At 27.7% G+C, this 20,046-nt stretch overlaps 3 protein-coding genes across 6 annotated transcripts; 1 reads left to right on the forward strand and 2 right to left on the reverse strand.

Annotated features, from left to right (window-relative positions):
• Positions 1 to 1,495: 1,495 nt before the first annotated feature.
• Positions 1,496 to 4,739, reverse strand: LOC122518292 (prolyl 3-hydroxylase 1-like). The gene is made up of 7 exons (XM_043637160.1): positions 3,859 to 4,739; positions 3,690 to 3,792; positions 3,153 to 3,417; positions 2,708 to 3,032; positions 2,510 to 2,635; positions 2,296 to 2,432; positions 1,496 to 2,007 (listed from the first exon to the last, which is right to left on the reverse strand). The coding sequence occupies exons 1-7, from the start codon at positions 3,935 to 3,937 to the stop codon at positions 1,870 to 1,872; spliced, it is 1,173 nt and encodes a 390-aa protein (XP_043493095.1). The 5' UTR covers positions 3,938 to 4,739; the 3' UTR covers positions 1,496 to 1,869.
• Positions 4,740 to 5,762: 1,023 nt separating this feature from the next.
• On the reverse strand, positions 5,763 to 14,628 carry LOC122518271 (microtubule-associated serine/threonine-protein kinase 3). Of its 3 annotated transcripts, none has more exons than XM_043637097.1 (22): positions 14,285 to 14,628; positions 13,368 to 13,581; positions 13,192 to 13,271; positions 13,011 to 13,113; positions 12,669 to 12,750; positions 12,395 to 12,494; positions 12,095 to 12,306; positions 11,903 to 11,978; positions 11,584 to 11,814; positions 11,277 to 11,508; positions 10,853 to 11,187; positions 10,569 to 10,741; positions 10,408 to 10,478; positions 10,087 to 10,314; positions 9,789 to 10,016; positions 9,130 to 9,694; positions 8,690 to 8,871; positions 8,338 to 8,558; positions 7,922 to 8,254; positions 7,627 to 7,692; positions 6,850 to 7,330; positions 5,763 to 6,744 (listed from the first exon to the last, which is right to left on the reverse strand). In XM_043637097.1, exons 2-22 carry the CDS (start codon positions 13,540 to 13,542, stop codon positions 5,831 to 5,833), a joined length of 5,088 nt encoding a protein of 1,695 aa, XP_043493032.1. In that variant the 5' UTR covers positions 13,543 to 13,581; positions 14,285 to 14,628; the 3' UTR covers positions 5,763 to 5,830. The 3 variants fall into 3 exon arrangements, with proteins under 3 accessions (XP_043493032.1, XP_043493033.1, XP_043493034.1); XM_043637098.1 differs by having other exon boundaries at positions 9,160 to 9,694; positions 14,285 to 14,618; XM_043637099.1 differs by lacking the exon at positions 7,627 to 7,692 and having other exon boundaries at positions 14,285 to 14,619.
• A 1,510-nt stretch (positions 14,629 to 16,138) lies between these two features.
• Positions 16,139 to 18,634, forward strand: LOC122518290 (metalloendopeptidase OMA1, mitochondrial-like). Of its 2 annotated transcripts, none has more exons than XM_043637158.1 (8): positions 16,139 to 16,381; positions 16,548 to 16,929; positions 17,007 to 17,146; positions 17,248 to 17,421; positions 17,497 to 17,604; positions 17,697 to 17,897; positions 17,987 to 18,163; positions 18,254 to 18,634. In XM_043637158.1, exons 2-8 carry the CDS (start codon positions 16,578 to 16,580, stop codon positions 18,353 to 18,355), a joined length of 1,254 nt encoding a protein of 417 aa, XP_043493093.1. In that variant the 5' UTR covers positions 16,139 to 16,381; positions 16,548 to 16,577; the 3' UTR covers positions 18,356 to 18,634. The 2 variants fall into 2 exon arrangements, with proteins under 2 accessions (XP_043493093.1, XP_043493091.1); XM_043637156.1 differs by having other exon boundaries at positions 16,566 to 16,929.
• The last annotated feature ends 1,412 nt before the right edge of the window (positions 18,635 to 20,046 follow it).

Raw genomic sequence — 20,046 nt, forward strand, 5'->3', positions numbered from 1 at the left:
CAACTATAGATACTTACAATTATTTGTATATATATACATTTCTTTAAAAAATAATTTTAAGCCGATTACAATTTATTTTTCTTATCAAATCTGATTCAGACCAATATCTGTATTCTTTACTGCGTCATACTATATATGGATGATAATACGAAATGGTAACGTATATTAATGTGCAAATTATATGAATTTGACAAATTAGTTGTGCTTAATTACGTTACTATATAAAAAAAAAAAAATAATAAAAAACTAACTTGTATAACCACAAATTAGATTTAATTGTGGGTATTTATGTATAATATTATTATTTGGCCATTTATTATTTGATACGTAAACGGATACTTCTGTATCTGTTGTTATAAAACAAAATCTAACAACAAAAAGAAGCTTTCATTATTAATGTTCCTATAATATATATACAGGATGTTTCATAATGAATGTAAAAAAAAAAAGAAAAGAACACAATTTGTTGAGGAAGTCATTTTAAGGAAAAAAATGTCCTATGAACATAGGTCTTATAGTAAAGAGTATCATAATTGTACTAAATCAAGATTTCATTGTGAATTTATTATGGTAGTAATAAAAATTTGATATGCTGTAATAAATTTATAAAATTAATAGACCTATGTTTAAATTATATTTTTTTCTAAATGATTTATATGCATATACAGGGTATCATGAGGTAAGTGTTAGGCAGAATAACGCCTAAACTATAGTATCTAGTAGATGGAAAAATATCTAAAAATTTATTTTTATTCTTTTTTAAACTTTGAAACTGCATTTTTTAAAAAAAATTACTGCAGTATATATTTCACTGCCTGCATAATGCTGTCAACTTTATTTCTAAACATAAGTATCTCAGTACTATATAATTTTTAAAAAATTATTTACAATTTACGGATATAAAAAATAATCAAATTATTTTTTTTTTAATTTTCATCTTATTTGTACTTCATTATTTAAAATGATAAATTAAAACTGCACTTAATTTTACGCTTTATTTATTAAAGGTGTTTTAATATTTCTGTACAGAATACAGAAAAAAATAAGATATTTATTTAAAGTGATATTATCTCAAGATATCCTGTATGTGTATGTATATGTATTTCATTTTTATTCAAAAAAGAATTTTCGTTAATATGCGATACTCATTATCCTATTTTATTGAGAGAAGTAATATTAAATAACGATAACATTAGTGACCACTCCATTAACTGTGATTCTTTATAAATCAAAGCTCTTACATTTCATCAATTAAATCCTCGATCAAAATATTAGTATTATTAATACTTATTCCTATTATTTATAAGTGAATTCTATAAAACGATTATATAATTAATATTTTTTAATATTAATTATATTATGTAGAAATGCATAATCTTATAGAATGTATACTTAAATGATTTAATGTCATATTATATTTACTATAATAATCCTAATGTATACCACAATTTTGTCATTAGTGGAGTGGTTTCTAATGAATCGACTGAACTCCCTGTGATATGCAGATGTCACTATAATTTCGTAATAAACATTTGTACAACATGTTCAGATAAATCAATTATTCATACGACCTAATTTAGATTTATCTTATTACTTTTACTTTCATTTTCTATTATTAAAAACAACATTTTATAAATATAATATCTACAATAATTTTTAGAGTTTGGCCCCTGTTGATAGGCAACATTTTGTACATATATGCATGAACATGAAATTACATATATGTAAGCATACAAACAGTATAAATTTTTTTATTATACATATTTATATAAAATATATAACACAGAATGTATATATAAACATGCTTGTATAATACAGACCACAGGCAAATAACAGTTAGTATTTTGAAGCGTTATTTTTGATGAAGATTTAATGAACTTTATTTTCTTGTTTATTCGTTTTATTAGATGCTTGTTTCAGTTCTTTATTTAGTAGCATAAATTCCTCGGAAATATAACGCAAAATTCTTCGTTCATATTCTTGTCTTTTCATATATGCAAGTGCTTCCTAAAGTAAATAACAGAACATTAATAATATATGAATTGTAATACATATATAAATTTTTACCTACATATATATAGAGTGTCCTGTAACTGATGGTACGTACAAGTGAGCAAGGGGTTGCATCAAATCAAATTTCATTCTACATTTTTGATTTATTTTTTCATATAGAATCACCCCTCGTTCGCTTATACCACTAAATAAGTTATTAGATAACTTATTGCAATTAGATAAGTTACAAGACATACTATATATCTCTTATTCTTTTTAGATAATAAATAGTCATAAGATTACTTCACGTGGGATAAAATATTCCTCTCTTGCTTTTGGTAATCCAAGATAATATTTTTTATTATTCAACATTGTTTCATCAACTGGATCAAATAATAAATAACTTTCAACTGCTTTTGATGCTGCAGCTACATTTCCTACTATATAAACAATATATGTTAAAAATCTTTATCTTTTATATATCAATTTACTTTATAATTTGTGTTTTAATATTTACATTTATAATAAGCAAATTGTAAATAGTTGTAATGACTTCTTAATAAGTCATCTCGATGTTCTCCATTCACATAATTAAGTAAACGCGAACAGCTACGTTTACATTTTAAAGAATAAGTAAAATGATCTAAAAAGAAAACATCATTTTCTATTACTAATGTTCTGATAATAATTTAATGTTATATTTCTATTCATTTACTTGCTACTAAAGATGTAAATTCAGGATGCCATCCTTGATCGAAAGGTCCTTCGCAATAGGTTCTACATTCATTTTCTGAGTTCAAATAATCTCTCAAAGATTGTTCAAACAATTTAACTGACTCCTTATAATTTTCCTTTTCATATTCTGACATACCGGTAATATAAGCATTTAAGAAATGTGACATCTCCAAATTAGAAACATTATCAGCATGTACACCTGGTAAAGTGAGATAGTGTCTCAAAGTGTTAGCGCTCACATTATGGTGCGGGTTCATAACCAAAAAAGTGAAGACTGCATTAGCTGCATCTTGGAAATGATTTTTCTATGCGCAATTAGAAATTATTAGAAGTACATAAAAAATTGTATTTTTAATTTCAATACATCTAGATAAAACTATTTTCTATTATAAATATTATAGCAATGATTATAATTACTTTATTACCTGATAATAACATATATGCAGATATTCATAAACATGGTGATCGAGGAACTTCCTTTCTATATCCATTGGTAATCGTTTAAGTTTTTCTTTATTAGCAATATCCTTATAATCTTGATTACATTTCATTAAACAAAGAGTCTGACGTATTTTTCTTTCATAAAAATGTAAATCTTCTATATTTTCTGGATAAAATGGTTCCCATCCTTCCGCTTCTATTGCACAATTTTGTCGACATCTTATTATTGTTTTTTTGTAGATTTTATACCTGTACATAAACGATTCTGATAAACAATCATATACAATAATATATATAATTTAACGAAAGAGTTATCAGAGTTCATTGAACCTGATACATAAACAAAATTAAATGTTACAAAAATTAGTAGATAATACAAATATTTTTACCATTATAAGATCCAACAATCTAACTTCTTAACAATGATCAAATAATATTATTAAAAATATCTACCTTGTTATGACTAATAATCTCTTGAATGAGTATGACACACCTTATCAATAGTATCTTATCAAACGTACCCTTGTAAAGTCTTGGTAAATCTTTTAATACACTCATCCCAATCTTCATTTAAATAAGCTTCCACAGCACTCTCGTATAACTCCGATAATGTTAAATTTGTATCTATGTTTTGAAGGAACCTTCATTTTATATTAAAACATAACCTTCCTATTTTTCAAAAATTCTTACCAATATCTACATCAGCGAGTGTCCATGTCAAATAAAAAAATATTAACAAAACTGCATGGACTTTCATGTCGTTAAACATAAAATTAATAATTAATATATTAATAATTTCAATTGAATTATCTATTAATAACGATGATTATTATGGTAATGATGTCGAAAGAAGTAGTACAGATTCAGGAAAGGCAATCTGTATTACACTGCTCTATATGTATATATATATATGTATATGTATATGTATATGTGTAGTGCTCACCATAGAAAAGTATTATCACATACATATATATATATACATGATGATCTCTCTCTCTAGACCTATTTATCTTTTTAAAAGATTATATAGCTACAATATTTCCAAGATATGCGTTTAATTCGTTCATTTATCATATGACAAAATTTTTTCCTAATATCTCATTGTTCAGGGAGTATACAGATTCAAATGAACAACAATTATTGAAGCATTCTCAAAGCGTTCTACGGTCAATACTATATTGAAGTTAAAAATGTTATGTTATATATTGTTATATATCAGGCCATATATGTATATAGAATCATCCGATTAATATAAATCGATGTATGCGCGAATGTGTACCTTTAAGTACACTCTGCTTCAATGATGATTCTGTTAACATATTGATAAGAACGTGCCAAAATGTTTTCTTTAAATAATTTCGCAATGATTTTTATGAATTTATTATAAAAGACAAGTTCATTTATCTATAAAACTGGTTTTCCTGATTACTATCAGTGAAACAGAGTATACTCGTGCAGTCATTGATAATATATCCTCTGATTGTAAAAATGAGACTCATACATAATATTGTGTATTACATATATGCATATATACAGTGCATATGTATATATGCATATACAATTGAATTAAATTATTATTACCATGCTATATTTCCATAAAAGTAATTATAAGTTTGATTGCATACATACTTTGTATATATGTACATATATGTCAATGGATATTTAAATACATTGATATATATGTATACATATGTACATGTCAATTGGTGGTAAGTAATATTTCTTAAAAAATATGTTATAAATTAAATGATCGAGCACACGACGAAGTCAATGATTCTTTCAATATTTCCCATATTCAATAATCCATTAGGGAATAAAATGTATGTTAATTAAAAATTGCAGTGTTTTATCATTTAATGTTTAAATATCTTATTATATATTGTTAATTTGTATATATTTCGAATTTAATTTTATATTTAATATATACGTAATAATATAATGGCGCGCTTTACGATCACAGATTTTACGAATTATTTTTGACTACCATACAATATAAGAATTATAAAGTTTCTATAAATCTAAATTCTTTTTTTATTTTTCTTTTTTTAAATAGTATACTCAACAAACTTCATTAACTTAAATAGAAATTCAAAATTCTCGGGATTCTTTAAGGTACTTTTTTTTTTTTGAATTTTTGTTTATTTTGATCTTATTTTTTTATTAAGCGTATGGCGGGACAGAGCTACTCTAAGATGTCAGTAATTTACTCCTTTGTAAATAATTATTCAATGGAAGCGTATAACTTTCGACACAAATATTTTTTGTTAAAATCGTAACTAGCAATGAGCTCAATTTAACAAATTTAACTTGGACAATGATATAGCAAGAGAATAATAGTTAAGAGTATTATCACACAGATATTTTAAATGACGTATAGACTTATACACGATATATAATACTTTAACAGTTACGACAAATGGCTCACTTTCTTTCTTTCTTTCTTTCTTTCTTTCCATAGATTTCATTTTCATCACATCAAAAAACACGAACTAGAAATTTTTCTTTATATCCTTTTTTTTTTTTTCCTTTTCCTTTTTCTTTTTTGAATAAGCATTATTGATTATAATCAAGTAATGATACTTTCGCTACTAAGTTTTATACTGAACCTATTTCTAAAAATCAGTTTTTTTTTTTCAAAGTAAACCATTACACGCACACATAATTAGATATTTTTCTTCTCACTTACAAACTCACTGTTTTCACACGAACGTTTTGTATCATCACGAGTCGAGTTTTCTGAATTATTATCTTTATATTTCTTTAATATTTTCCGACATTCTTGAGTGTTATCTACACTATTCTTGCTAGAAGTGGATTGTTCGGGAGCACCCAAATTAAATAATGTCGATTTCAACTCTGTTTCATTACGTTTAGATTGTTTTTGATCTAACGTCAATGGAGATACACCAACAGCACCATGAGTTGTTATCAGTGTACTCGGCGATTCGTTCTGATGAACAACATTGTCCTTTATCGATTCGTTATTTCGTGATTCTAAATTACTAACACTGATTTCGTTAGGATAAACACTACGGGATTCATTATTATAAGCTACATTTTTATCTCCTAATAATATTCGATCATTACGTGCATCATTTTTATCATTTTTCTCCACAGGCACCATGACTTCTTTAGATGTATAATCATCGCTCTTGGTTCCAGTTGGCGAATCTTTTTCTTCAGCTATTCTCGGTAACTGTGTACTACCGCAAGCATTAGAAATACCAACGTTAGCTATATTAATCGATATTCCGTGTGTTAATTTCGGATAATCGACCACCACATTTTTCTGTTCTGCGCACACTTTTTTCTCTCCTTTAATATCACTAATATCTTTACTCATTTCACCAGACTCTTCAAAACTTTCAGCATGAGACGACGTTTGAGCGATTGTCACACGTGGTGTTACTTTAACAACGGTATTTGCTAAGGGAGATATCGATGTTTTGTTTTCCGCTGAACGAGGATGTAATCTATCGGGGCTGAGAGCTCTCCTTAAAAGTGGTGACCCTGGTTCCGCTGATTTTGGACGTCCATATCCTTTTTTCTGGCTATTAGGTGCTGACAAACATACACCTAAATAGTGAAAATAAATTCAACGAGTTATTATATCATAGTACTGTCGATTTATGTCCAAGAATTTATAATAAAAGTATATAAAATCAATTTTTGGAGTAATACCTGGACTATATGATTGCGTAGTGTTAGAGCTACCAGGTTGATGTCCAGTGGGAAATGCTAAGGGACTTGGACTTCTTGTTGGACTAGCAGGGAGTGGCGAAGGACTGGGAGTTCTAGCTAGTGGAGATAAAGGTATATGTCCTACAGACTTTCTACGATTCGGAGAATGAATATTTTTTGCCGCGGTATGTAATTTATGTTTTAAACCGTGCAAAGTACTTGGTCTTTGATAATGCGATTGATTAGACAAATTTCCAATAGAAATATTAGAACCTGGTGAAGAGGAATTTGGACTTGAACATGGAGTTGAATTTCCTGTTGAATGATAGGACTCTGAATTAGTACGATTTGCTGGCGGAGAAGGACTGCAGACAGATTTTGTACATGCACCATAATGAGGTGTAATATCTTGAGAACGTGTAAAGGATTGAAAAGATCGACTAGGGGTCACCATCGAAGGTGAACAAATTCCTGCAGCCATCTGAAATAATGTAGTATATTTAAAACGTATAATATTATATAATAATATTTTGCCTTATTCTTGTTTAAAAGCGTAGTATGTGTTTTGGTTGCGCGCATTTCTATAAAATGGACCCATATGTTAATAAAAATAAATTTATCTGTATATTTCAATTGTGTTATAAGAAGCTTTGGTATAAATATGAATTAAACAATGAATAACATATATTCAACTGAATAAAAAAAAAAAAAAGAAAAATAAATAAACCAACTGCCAGAAGGTATACAAAGCTAAAAAATGTATAAAAGAAATCATACCATAAGTGGAGGTTTGTTGTCACTGGACAGAATGGGTGCTGACAATGGACAATTGATACTTAATGGCTGCAATAAAACATAAAATGCACTTAACGTAACGAGTGTGTAGCTTGTATTATGTCGTTTGCTTCAATTACTCTGGCACGTGTGCAAAAAAATATGCAGTGAAAACTAAGCGCTATGCTATTATTAAAATATATCTTAATGTTTTTATGTGAAACATAAAAGTATTGCAGTATATATGTATAATAATTAGACATAATGAACAAAAATAATAGATAACCCTCATTTATACCTGTTGCATTTCTACACTAGCACGTTTTGAACTTATTCGTTTAAAGAGAGATGTTTTTCGTTTCTTGTCAGAAAGCTCTCGTTTTTGTTTCCTTTGTTTATGAAAAGTTCTGCGCGCCATTTTACTCTGTGTGAGATCTCTTTTTCTACCGCCAGATTTAATACTGGTGTTTTCTAAAGGTGTACTACGTAAAGTAACGTGGTCACCGCTACTCAGCATTAATTGGAGAACTTGAGTGTGATATAACCCTTGTACTGGTTCTCCATTTATATGCGTTATCAGATCTCCTGGCCTTAAACCAGCTTCAAACGCTGGGCTCGATTGATCAACTGCCTACAGTTGGATATATATTTTCATATTTATCATTTTTCAATCGCGTATGGACAAATTTTAAATAATATATATTCTGAACGTACCATTACTAAATGATGCATAGTATAAAAATCACTATCACCATAATATACTCTGATGGTATGCACAGTGAAACCAAACCCACATGGTCCTCTTCTTATAATAATGGGAGGTTTCAAACTGGTTACAAGAGGACTCAATTCTCGACATGGAGACGTGTCTCTTGAAGAAGCAGTAGAAGATCCACCAGGTGATTCAATAGATTGATTACTGACTATAGAGTCATCTAAAAGTTTAAATAATATCAATTAATAAATGTTATAATATTATACTAATCAAGAATATTAATAATTATTTAAAAATTTTAATTGTATAAAAAAGAAAACTATATGAGAAAATCATTATTTAGATACATACAAGTAAATTCACTGGTTGGTATTACCAGTGACAAACCACTAGTTGATGCAGACTTAATAACAGACCTTGACTTAGACTTATTGGTTGGTAAAATGGGAATTGCGCTATAAGATTCAAAAGAATCGGTACTGGAATTATGTTTATCTTCCAGAATTTCCTTATTTGCTGCTGTTAAATCCAATCTATAAACAAATAACATAAATAAGTAATTAATTTATTTAACGTTAGATCAAATTATGATGATGAAAAGAGATGTAGGAAATTGGATCAGTGATTGCTGATTGATTCAGCATTTAATAATATATTAACTAATTATTGAAAATAAAATAATATAAGGAAATCATTATAGTCAAATAAAATGGTATAAAAAAAATAAGAATTAAGGAAGGAAATTATTGATTTATGTGTATATTGGCAAGGATATAGGTCAAATGACTCACATGTGCTCATCATCAATAGGAATACTGAACCTGGGCAGCTTATCACGAGCATGTGTGTGACGTTTCCTTTGTATCTGTGGACTGATATCTTCAGATTCTGTTTGTGAAGAATCCGGAGTACTCAAATTAACAGAAGTATTTTCTGATTGAATATTTTTAACCACAGTCAATTGAGATTCGTTAGTACCACTAGAAATAGAACCAATAGATATGTTTGATTTTGTAGGCCTATTTAGATTTTCGATACACGGAGCCGTCTTCACAGATAGTAGCGCCCGATTTTTGTCTGAATTTTGATTTGTATCTAAAAGTTTGGGCGTAGTAGTAACAGTGGAAGTAACGCTTGTATTTGATGCAATAGAAAGTTGTGAGACTGTGCTTTCTAATTCAGTATGGAACGGTTGCTTCTTAGAATCCGCTTCTGGCTCTATATTCGTTTGTTGTGGACGGCTTTGAGAAATTTTTCTTGATTGTGGAGAATACGAAGAAAATGATCCAAATAAAGGTGAATCATCAGTATCGTCTGTATCATCGCCTATATCATGATTATATCTATCCATACGAGCTAAAAAATGATTTAAAGTAATTTAAGTGATTAATTATTATTTAAATATATATAAAGCAATTTAACATTGCGTAAAATACTTTAGACATCTTACTATCAAAGTAACTCGTATCCTCGTCATCAACTAATTGTGGTACAAATTCAGCTTTTTGTCTAAGGAGACTATTCCAATTAACACCATAAAAATAAGGATGGTCTTTAACTTCATGCGGACCACCAGTTCCTAATCGATCTCTAGCACTTTGTTGTAATAATGCAGTGATGATATCCTTAGCTTCAGGATGAACTGGCCAATCATTTTCATCTGGCCATTCTATGTCATCTAAAAAAAATATATAATAATATTAATATGTGTGAGATAAATGTTATTATTTACAAGTATTAATATTAACCATTAACAGTATGAGCAAACAGTTCCTCAGGTGTTTCACCAAAGAAGGGTACACAACCAATAAGAAATTCATAAAGTATAATTCCCATGGACCACCAATCAACAGGTTTTCCATATCCCTGTCTTAATATAACTTCTGGTGCAATATATTCAGGTGTGCCAAATACTTGTTTATCAGAAAATTGTCGAGTATCTCTATCTATGTATCCTTCATAAAGATTTGTTGCAACTATAAAATTAAATATAGGCATTAAATTATTGCGAACAAAAAATAAAATATATATATATACAATTAATTAACTATATTAAAAAATTTACTTACGAGACATGAGTCCCATTTTGCTAAGACCAAAGTCTGTAAGTTTAATGTGACCCAATGCTGTAATAAGTAAACTATAACATGAAATTTTAATTAGTAAATGTAAAATAATTTAATTACTATTTATATATAGATCAAAGTTTATATAATTCAAATAATCATACTTGTCAGGTTTCAAATCCCTATGAACAATACCATAATTATGCAGGTATTCTACAGCCAAAACAGTCTCTGCAAAATAAAATCTTGCCATATCCGATGGAAGTGGACCAATAGTTTTTAAAAGATTAGCACAATCTCCACCCTCAACATATTCCATTACAAGACATAAATGTTTCTGAAATGATATTAATAAACACATTTTTATATCACTTATTACTTATAAAAATAATATTTTGACAATAGTTTTAATATTGCATAATATATAATATTAAAATAAATAGTATACCTTCGTTTCAAAACTACAATACATAGATACCACAAAAGGATTATCTGTAAAACTCATGATATCTCTTTCAGCAAACACTTGTTCCACTTGATTACGGAGCATTAAATTATTTTTATTAATTTTTTTCATTGCAAATCTCTGTCTAGTCGTCTTTTCTTTAACTAAGTACACTGCTCCATATGCTCCATTACTAATAAGTTTGAGTACCTCATAATCACTTTCACAAGGAACACGTTGAGATTTATCTTCATCTTTATTAGGACTCGACGTTAATTGTAAGTTACTATCGCTAGAACTTGCAGAATCTTCCAACTTGTTCAAATCTTCTTGTAATTCTGAAAAAAAAAATATAGTAACAAGTATAGTAATTATTTTCATTTAAGATAGAAGCATAATAATGATACAAATAAAGTAATTAATGTACCAGTTATTGGATCTCTATTCAAAGAAAGTTTATGAATAATATACTGAGGAATATCAGTTTTTACTCCTGCATTAAATTTAGCTTGACCCTCTGCTTGTTCGAGCAAATGGTAAAATTCTTCTGGATCGAATTCTAAACATTCTAATAATCGCGCAGGACGCGAGATTACTAATAAAAGTTTTTTAATTAAGCCAGTCAATCGTGTTGCAGCTTCTAATGATTTTTCCTTCGTCTATAAAAATGAAACTTATTATTAACAATCACAAATTGTTTAAATAAATATCTATAATAAATAACATAGACATACCTCCATTAATAAATGTTCTAAATTTTCGCTCATTTCATAAAAGTATCTTGTTGTGATCAATTTCTCTTGTGATTTTTGTAAACAGTCTCTTGCCATTTCAATCACTTGATGATGAACAAAACGTAAAATAGGTAAAGAATCTGGGGTCATATGTGCCTTTACTTCACGTTCATCGATTTCTTTGTTTTCATTAATAAAATTTGTCAAGCGTTCTTCCATTTGCTGTGTAGCCTAATTAAAACATATACATCACATTATTAAATTAAATGATTTTATTAACCATTTTTGTATTATATATTACTTATTGCATAAATCATACTTTCGGAAATCGTTCCTTGTACAAAGTATTCATCATGACAATTTCACTATCAAGAACAGGTGACCGACTCGGACTACTGTAATTTCGAAAGTATTATTTTATTAATAATACATTTTTTCAATCAATGTATTATAATTATATGTATACATTGAAATGAAATTCTAAGAATTATATTTGTCACGTAATTGTTACCTTAAGCTTCGTGACCGCGGTCGATGTAATGGCGATTTACGACCTTCTTCTTCAAGACTACCAGAAATAGTAGATATACTAGAACCAGGAAAACCTGGATGCGATGAACATGGTGTTCCAGGTTTAGAAAAGTGACAGGAAAGCATGCGTAACTCATCTTTAGTTGGAATATTTGGTAATTGATGTAAACGTTCTTGACTCGAACACTGTGACTAAAAGAAAGCATAATATTTTTATATAATTTATAGGAATAAATATATATATATTTTTAATCAAGTTTTAGTAGATGAAAATACATACTGAAACATTGCTTGAACCAGGTGTTGTTCCGTAGCCGCTAGACGGTAAACTTGCAACTGACCATCTTCTACCATCACCAGTCCCTGTAGCACCCCCAATCCTAAAGTATGATTATCTTTGTATTACTACCTAATATGCAAATACTTAATTTATATTATATTAATATTTCATTAATGAATTTAAGAATATACATTAATAAATAATACAATAACTATGCAATAAACTAATCAATTTATTGAATAAAAGAACAGAGAAAAACAGATGAGTAATATACCTTTTAACAGGAGCAAAAGCAAAATGTGGACTGGATGACATCCTAGGACTTTCTAGAGGACTGCCTACAATTGGGATGAAAGCTGTATTTGGAAATAATGAAAAAATTAATTTACTATATATTTTTCTAGAAACAATGTAAGTACAAAAAGAGAAAGTAAAATATAAAATATTATTTATTTTGTCTATTCTACAAATAATGATACAATATTCTATAACTATAATTCTATAAAAATATAGATTCTTATTTCAAGAAGTCTTTCAAAGGAATATTTTTTCATTTTATACCTTTTGACTATTATTAAAAGCAGAAAATATTGAAAGTAATCTATACTTAGCATACCCGATAAAGGTGAATGACAACGCGGTAGAGTAGGTGATGTTGTCGCAATGAATGATTTACGATGTGCTGCTTTAGCAGATCGACGAGGAATGTTTGGATCACGCTGTGTGTGTGTAGAGAAAAGATTCCATTAGATTAAATACAGATCTAACTGAAGAATAATAATAATAAGATGACTAACCATGTGAACTGACAAAGAAGGGGCTGATTTCCCAATAGCTGAATTCCGCATACGAACTAAATTTGATAATTCTCCGCTAACTACAAATGTTTTACATTAATATAATTAATTAGAAACTATAAATATTGAAACCGTAACATAATATTAATAAGATTATGAAAGAAAATAATATTAACCTGGCCGAACAGGAGCCTCTTTACTTTCCACTTTAGATACCGTAGGACGATTACGTGCTTGATCAGTACTAGAATTTGTTTCATCTGTTTCCATTTGATCGAATACAAGAACTCGTGCAGAGTTACCGTGTGACCGTAAACGTGGTCTACTCGGTCTATTTCTACTTTGCTCCATAGTTGCAAAATTTTATTTTATTCAATTGTTGAAATTTAACTGTAAGTGAAGAACAACTTTTATATATCTGAGTATAAATATTGAATACGAGTATAAAATAAGAAAAAAATAATTAAAATAATAGAAAATAAATGTATAGCTAAACCAATAAAGTACAAATAGATATTGTCAATCAATAAAAACTACACGAAACTAAACGATTTAATAATTAACTTCTCTTTAACATAGATACATCTTTTTTAAATTCGTCAAACAATTATAAAATTTATAAAACATTAATAATAAGAGGTGTATATTATTAAACACTTTACTTTATTATATTAAAAACAATGCTAATTTAAATTATTGAATAAAAATGTGCATGTAAAAGAATGACAAACGATAAATAATACAGAATTAGATATTCATTTAATGAAAATTATGTACAATTCTATAAAAGAATACTAATTTGTCATTGACATAGTACAATGTTAACATAATGAACACGTAAGTTATTTTCCGACGTATAGAACAAGTACGAAATACATAAATGGTTGCAATCAACAACAACGATCGTTAACATAAAAAAATTACTGTATTATTTGAAATAGGGGTATTTGAATATAACATTATGAAAAAATCTATAATAGAAGAAAGTTGAAGCTTGAAAACGTACACCAGTAAAAAGTGACACGAAGAATATTAGTGAAACGACAGGAACAGTGAATGTAATAAAGATAAAATCGTGTTAAATTTTGATTACCGGGAAGAAAGAATCATCCTTGTGAAGACAGCAGTCCATAAGATTAAGAAGGTGTTGTAGTTGCGAGACTAGATTTGCATTATTCTTGTTGACGAAAACATTAAACAAGAAATATGAAAGAACCGTAAATTTTGATTCATGATGGACGTATACAGAGAGCCTCACTCGTGCACGCGCAAATACATGCATCCATGGCCGCACTGTATGACACTTTACAATTGTATATAGTACAAGCATACTCTGTTCGTTTCTTGATGTTTGTCCTATACTTCCCTCTGTCGGACGCCATGTTGTGAAAAGTTACACTACGTCAGGTGTTAAAACCAATTTTTCATTATACCTATAAATAGTAAAGATTTTATTATTTATTATTTTATTTGTTTTTATTTATTTATCTGTTTTACTTATATATTATACTTTCGTTTTAAATAATTCGTTAGATTTGCTTCTCAACAACAAATTCTTTCAATATTAAATATATTATTCGTTTGATTTAATCATCTGTATGCATCTACTTATATACGTACATTTGTATCCACCTATATCTAGCCGTTTATACTCGAGGTCAGATCTGTTTCTATATGTACGTACATAGAAATAGAAAATTGATTATATTTGAGGAAAATAATAGATAAGTGTAACCATTAATCATGATAAATATGTATAATGTTTAGTTATCATCAATTTTGCCTATTGATAAGTTTCTATTTTACTTAAGTTAATATTTATTAGTAAAAGTTGCACACACTACTTTTGTTCTTAGTTAATACATGTTAGAATATTTATTGATCGATAATAACTAAATCATTAATTATTATTTGTGAAAATACATTAAGTATTAAGATGATTCGGTGTTTGGAATAAGATATTTTTTTTCTTCAGACCATTTGTTTTATAACATAACAGATATTGTTTCGAATTAATAATATAAATAAATTGCTTTATTTAAATAGATCTATTATTATAAGTTTAAATAGATCATTAACGTTAACGCAATTCAGATTTAAAATATATATCTTATGAGTTATTATTACCAAGGAATACAAAAGGACATAGAAGCTCACGAGTCTCCTTTTTTATCTACCGAGTTTCATTTTTGTTATAACCGGGACCACCAGTGGGCACTAGTATGTACTTAACGCGATGATGGTACAATCCTATCAAAGAATAGAACAGACTAGCAAAGAACGGTACAATGCTATCAAAAAATTCGTATTCTACATATTATCGTGTGTAGTTTCCTGATTAGTCCACTGAAATTATTAATGAGTCCACAGTGAATAAGTAAGCTACTCGAGTGAGCCACTATAGTGGCTCATCGACCTGGAAAAAATAATCGATAAAGCCATTTTAGTGGCAGGCCGGCTAAGGCCTATATCGGTAATTGTAGTACTCTACCTTTATCTTTTCGACCGTCGGTAACTGCCACTGTCGGTAACTTCCACTGTCGGTAACTTCCACTGTCGGTAACTGCCATCGTCGGTAACTGCCACCGTCGGTAATAGTAGACTTAAAATTTTTTACTCTACGTCGGTAATATTTTGTATTTAGGTTCCTGACGGTCAATATTATTAAAGTACAAACTCTCATTAAAAACGGTCGATGTTTTGAAAATAGGAATCAGTTACCGACGGTGGCAGTTACCGACGATGGCAGTTACCGACAGTGGCAGTTACCGACAGTGAAAGTTACCGACAGTGGCAGTTACCGACGGTCGAAATGATAAAGGTAGAGCACTACAATTACCGATATAGGCCTTAGCCGGCCTGCCACTAAAGTGGCTTTTGCGATTATTTTTTCCAGGTCGATGAGCCATTATAGTGGCTCACTCGAGTAGCTTACTTATTCACTGTTTGAATTAAATAATCGTCTACATAGTCATTCATATTTAAGTGAAATGTTAAAGTATAGTAATATAAATTAGAAATTTACCATTATTGACGATCGGTGTTTTAAAAGTAGAAAACTGCAAACCATTTATGCGCGATTCGTTATGAATGAGATTTATTATGTAGATTTATCTATATAGAGGTTATTTCGTATGCAAATTTATTTAATAATAAAAATTTGAACTTATTTAAGAAAGGATTTTTACATGTAAGTAATTTCTTATATAACTGAAATTGTTAACATGTAGAAATATTGTTTATGAATTTACACAACATGTATTATATGAATATAGTGAAAACATAACTATTTTATAATTTATATAATATCTCTCTCTCTCTCTCTTTCTCTCACTTTCTCTGTAATTATTTTGTAGTTTTGTTTATTTTTACAGTTATATTTTAATATGCTTTGGATACAAAAAGCAATGCAACTTCGGTGTATACAATTTTGTAAAGTCAAATCTATGATTTGTATAATTTCAAATCGTCAATCTACTAGATATTCTAAAATTTGTACATTACGTACAGGAGTATCTCTGAGACAATTTAAAAATATAAATTATCAAAAGATATGTGATTTTCATACAACATCTAAATTATATGTATCACCATTTCTTGCTATCATTTTACGTCCAATTTTGAGATTGAGTGCTTTTTTACTCGGACGTGGTTTTAAACGATGGTGGCAAAAGAAATCTACAAAAGAAAAAGAACAGTATAAAATGTTGTTTAAAGAAAACAGAAACATGTTTTTAGGTAAATGAATTAATATATTCTGTTAAAATAATATTAATAATATTATATACATCAATTTCTTATTTATAATTTTCTAGGATCGTTAAGTCTATTATGCTTAATGTTTATTTTGTATTATTTAACACACCTTGAAACTGATCCAATAACTAAACGAAAGAGATTTATAATATTTAATAAAAAAGAACAAGATATATTAGGCAAATTAATTCTTGAAATGGTGAGATTCATGTATTATATATATTTTATTATATGTTTAATTGTAAACGTAAGTAACAAGATATTTTACTGAAATTATATTGTATTTTATTTATTTTTTAGCATTTAGAAGAACATAAGACATCATTGGTATCATACAATCATCCTGCATATAAAAGAATAATTAAAATTATACAAAATATATTGAACAAAAATAAAGATTTGAATGGTGTTAATGAAAAAGATTGGACATTAACTATCGTTAATTCTCCTATAAGAAATGCATATGTTTTACCTGCACGTATCAAAGAAAAGAAATTCTATAATATTTCAGTTAAATATTCTTATGATTTTAAATTAAATCATTTTTAGGGAAAAAATATATTCCTCTTTTTGGGCCTTTTGGATATTATTGATAATGATGATCAATTAAGTATTATACTTGCCCATGAAATGGCACATGAATTGCTATTGCATCCGGTAATTAATAGGAAAATAAGAAATAATTTCTAATTTTATTTCCGTTATTTGAAGTTTTAAAATAATATTGTGTTTCTATTGTATTAATATAGATTGAACAATTTTCGCGTAGTTTATTAATTGACGTCTTAATGGTAATTCCTATTTTATTACTTTGGGCATGTTTTCCTGATGTATTAGCAGTTCTTTCGCAAATAATTGGACAACATATTATAAATCTTTTACATAATTTACCATTTAGTAGAGCATTGGAAAATGAAGCTGACCTCGTGGGATTAGGTTTAGCTGCAAGAGTAAGTCATTTTGTTAAGTTTATTCCAATTTTATAGACATAATGTATCATACGAAATTTGTAAAATATAGAAAATATGAATTTTTCAAGGCTTGCGTAGATGTACGCGAAGCAGTTGTGTTTTGGGGTATTATGAGAACACTTTCAGAAATGAATTTAGCAATGGATGTTGTACCTTGGCTATCAACACATCCTGCTCACGGAGACAGAGAACAAAATTTAAATAACAAATTACCAAAGGCAATAGAATTAAGGAACTTATCTGGTGTATGTTTATAACAAATATTATTTTATATCAATAAGGCAAATTGAATCATTCTTTTCTGGATGTAAAATTAATTGCATCGTGTGTTTCAGTGTCCAAAATTAAGTCCAATTGATCCAAGAACTAAATTTTACGAACGTACTATAAAAGATCACGAATATTATTTTAAACGAAGAGGAATAATACCAACGTAATATACATAAGATGAAAACGCTATAGAAGAGTATGTAGTTTGTAAGAAACACGTGTATTATAAATCGCGAGCAATATATTATTTTTATAAAATAGTTTTTTTCCAAATATAATCAATCGAATATGTTTAATTAGAAAGAATTAATATTGTTATCTTGGGTGATTTCTATTAATTATTGCAATATAAAACTTCATATTATAAATTTTGGTATTAAACGCATTGCATAACTTATATGTATAAGTATATTATATCAAAGTAAAAGTGCAATTTTATATATTTATAAATGGTATCATATATTTATATTTACAATATTAACAGTGATATGAATTATTTATACATAGAAAACAATATTTATATTTATATATGTATATATATATATATATATATATATAACATATAAATGATTTTAATGATCGTCAATATATATCAGGTTTTAATGGAATTAACATATATATGTATGTGTTTTAAAAGAACTTTTTTAAAAATATAAACAGAAATATAATTATTCAGGTTCTTCAATTTACAGAATCAATGTTAGAAAAAATATAATTACATATATCGGAGTCTTATTATCTATGCGTATCACAATTTACTTGCTAAAAAAATAAAAATTACAAATATAATTATTCATATTGTTATTACAACTAGTAATTTTTCTGTTAACTGTGAGTATAAATTATATTAATATGTTTTTTTTTGTATAGCATGCCATATATAGAATACAATTAATATTGTTTTTATAAGCTGTAAGGAAAAAGATAAATTAGAAAAATCTATTTTTAGTAAGCATAATTAGCTATTCTGCTAAATGCTTTTTAAGTGTTTTTAAGTTTTGAATGCAATCATGGTTCTTTGCGTGTATGATGTTTATGTGTGTAGATAAATATATTATTATATATATATTTTTTAATGTATATATCATGGTATGAAAACCACTTCGGTGAAATGGATCTTTATCGTCCAGGTGCTAAGGATATGCTGATGATTATTATAAATCGCTCAGCATAAATATGCATTTTGTTTTCAATATTTGACATATTATGCTTATATCATGTTTTATGCCGTGTATTGTAATCATTTGCAGATATAGGCAATAAATTCTTCATTGTATCCATATATCCTTTGGATTATCGACCAGTGATTATTTGCATCACAGTCTATATAATTGTTTAATATGCACCTGGTAATCATTATTACATCTGCATTCATGAACAAAATATTTAAATAATATTATTTAAAAAAATAAAAAAAAATATATATTGCATGTGTAGAACCTCACGCATTTTCAACTTAAATTGTGTACTTTATGAGAACCATAATAATAATTATAATAATACAAATAATAAGACTATTAATAATAATCATCAAAATAATAATGTGATAATTATGATCACAAAAATACTATATAAAAATATAGAAATTTCAGATATTAATGAATTTATACTCACATTTAACTTTAAATTTTCCTATTTCAAGTATGTAAAAATGTGTACACCCTAATAATATTGATTTTCTTTTGTCTGTATGAGCTATTATCTATCTATTATATGTAAAAATCTGTTGAAATTTTGAAATCAGAATAATTTTGTATGATTTCTTAAAATTTATCCCTATAAAATGAAATATTTTAAACTATATGATTACCTATAAATTATTAATTAATTATTATAATTATAAATATCTCATCTGCGA

This window comes from Polistes fuscatus, unplaced genomic scaffold (genome assembly GCF_010416935.1).
Source record: "Polistes fuscatus isolate 324 unplaced genomic scaffold, CU_Pfus_HIC Scaffold24, whole genome shotgun sequence".
NCBI lineage: Eukaryota > Metazoa > Arthropoda > Insecta > Hymenoptera > Vespidae > Polistes > Polistes fuscatus.

Excerpts from the sequence above, each read along its gene's own strand:
- LOC122518292 (XM_043637160.1), bottom strand. The coding sequence starts at position 3,937 with ATGTTTAACGACATGAAAGTCCATGCAGTTTTGTTAATATTTTTTTAT. Across the intron at positions 3,033-3,152 it reads TGCATATATGTTATTATCAG|AAAAATCATTTCCAAGATGC; the intron begins GTAATAAAGTAA and ends AATTGCGCATAG. Across the intron at positions 2,008-2,295 it reads AATATTTTATCCCACGTGAA|GAAGCACTTGCATATATGAA; the intron begins GTAATCTTATGA and ends TATTTACTTTAG.
- LOC122518271 (XM_043637097.1), bottom strand. The coding sequence starts at position 13,542 with ATGGAGCAAAGTAGAAATAGACCGAGTAGACCACGTTTACGGTCACAC. Across the intron at positions 8,559-8,689 it reads ACCAACCAGTGAATTTACTT|ATGACTCTATAGTCAGTAAT; the intron begins GTATGTATCTAA and ends TTAAACTTTTAG. Across the intron at positions 8,255-8,337 it reads CTATGCATCATTTAGTAATG|GCAGTTGATCAATCGAGCCC; the intron begins GTACGTTCAGAA and ends ATCCAACTGTAG.
- LOC122518290 (XM_043637158.1), top strand. The coding sequence starts at position 16,578 with ATGCTTTGGATACAAAAAGCAATGCAACTTCGGTGTATACAATTTTGT. Across the intron at positions 17,147-17,247 it reads GCAAATTAATTCTTGAAATG|CATTTAGAAGAACATAAGAC; the intron begins GTGAGATTCATG and ends TTTATTTTTTAG. Across the intron at positions 17,422-17,496 it reads GAAATGCATATGTTTTACCT|GGAAAAAATATATTCCTCTT; the intron begins GCACGTATCAAA and ends AATCATTTTTAG.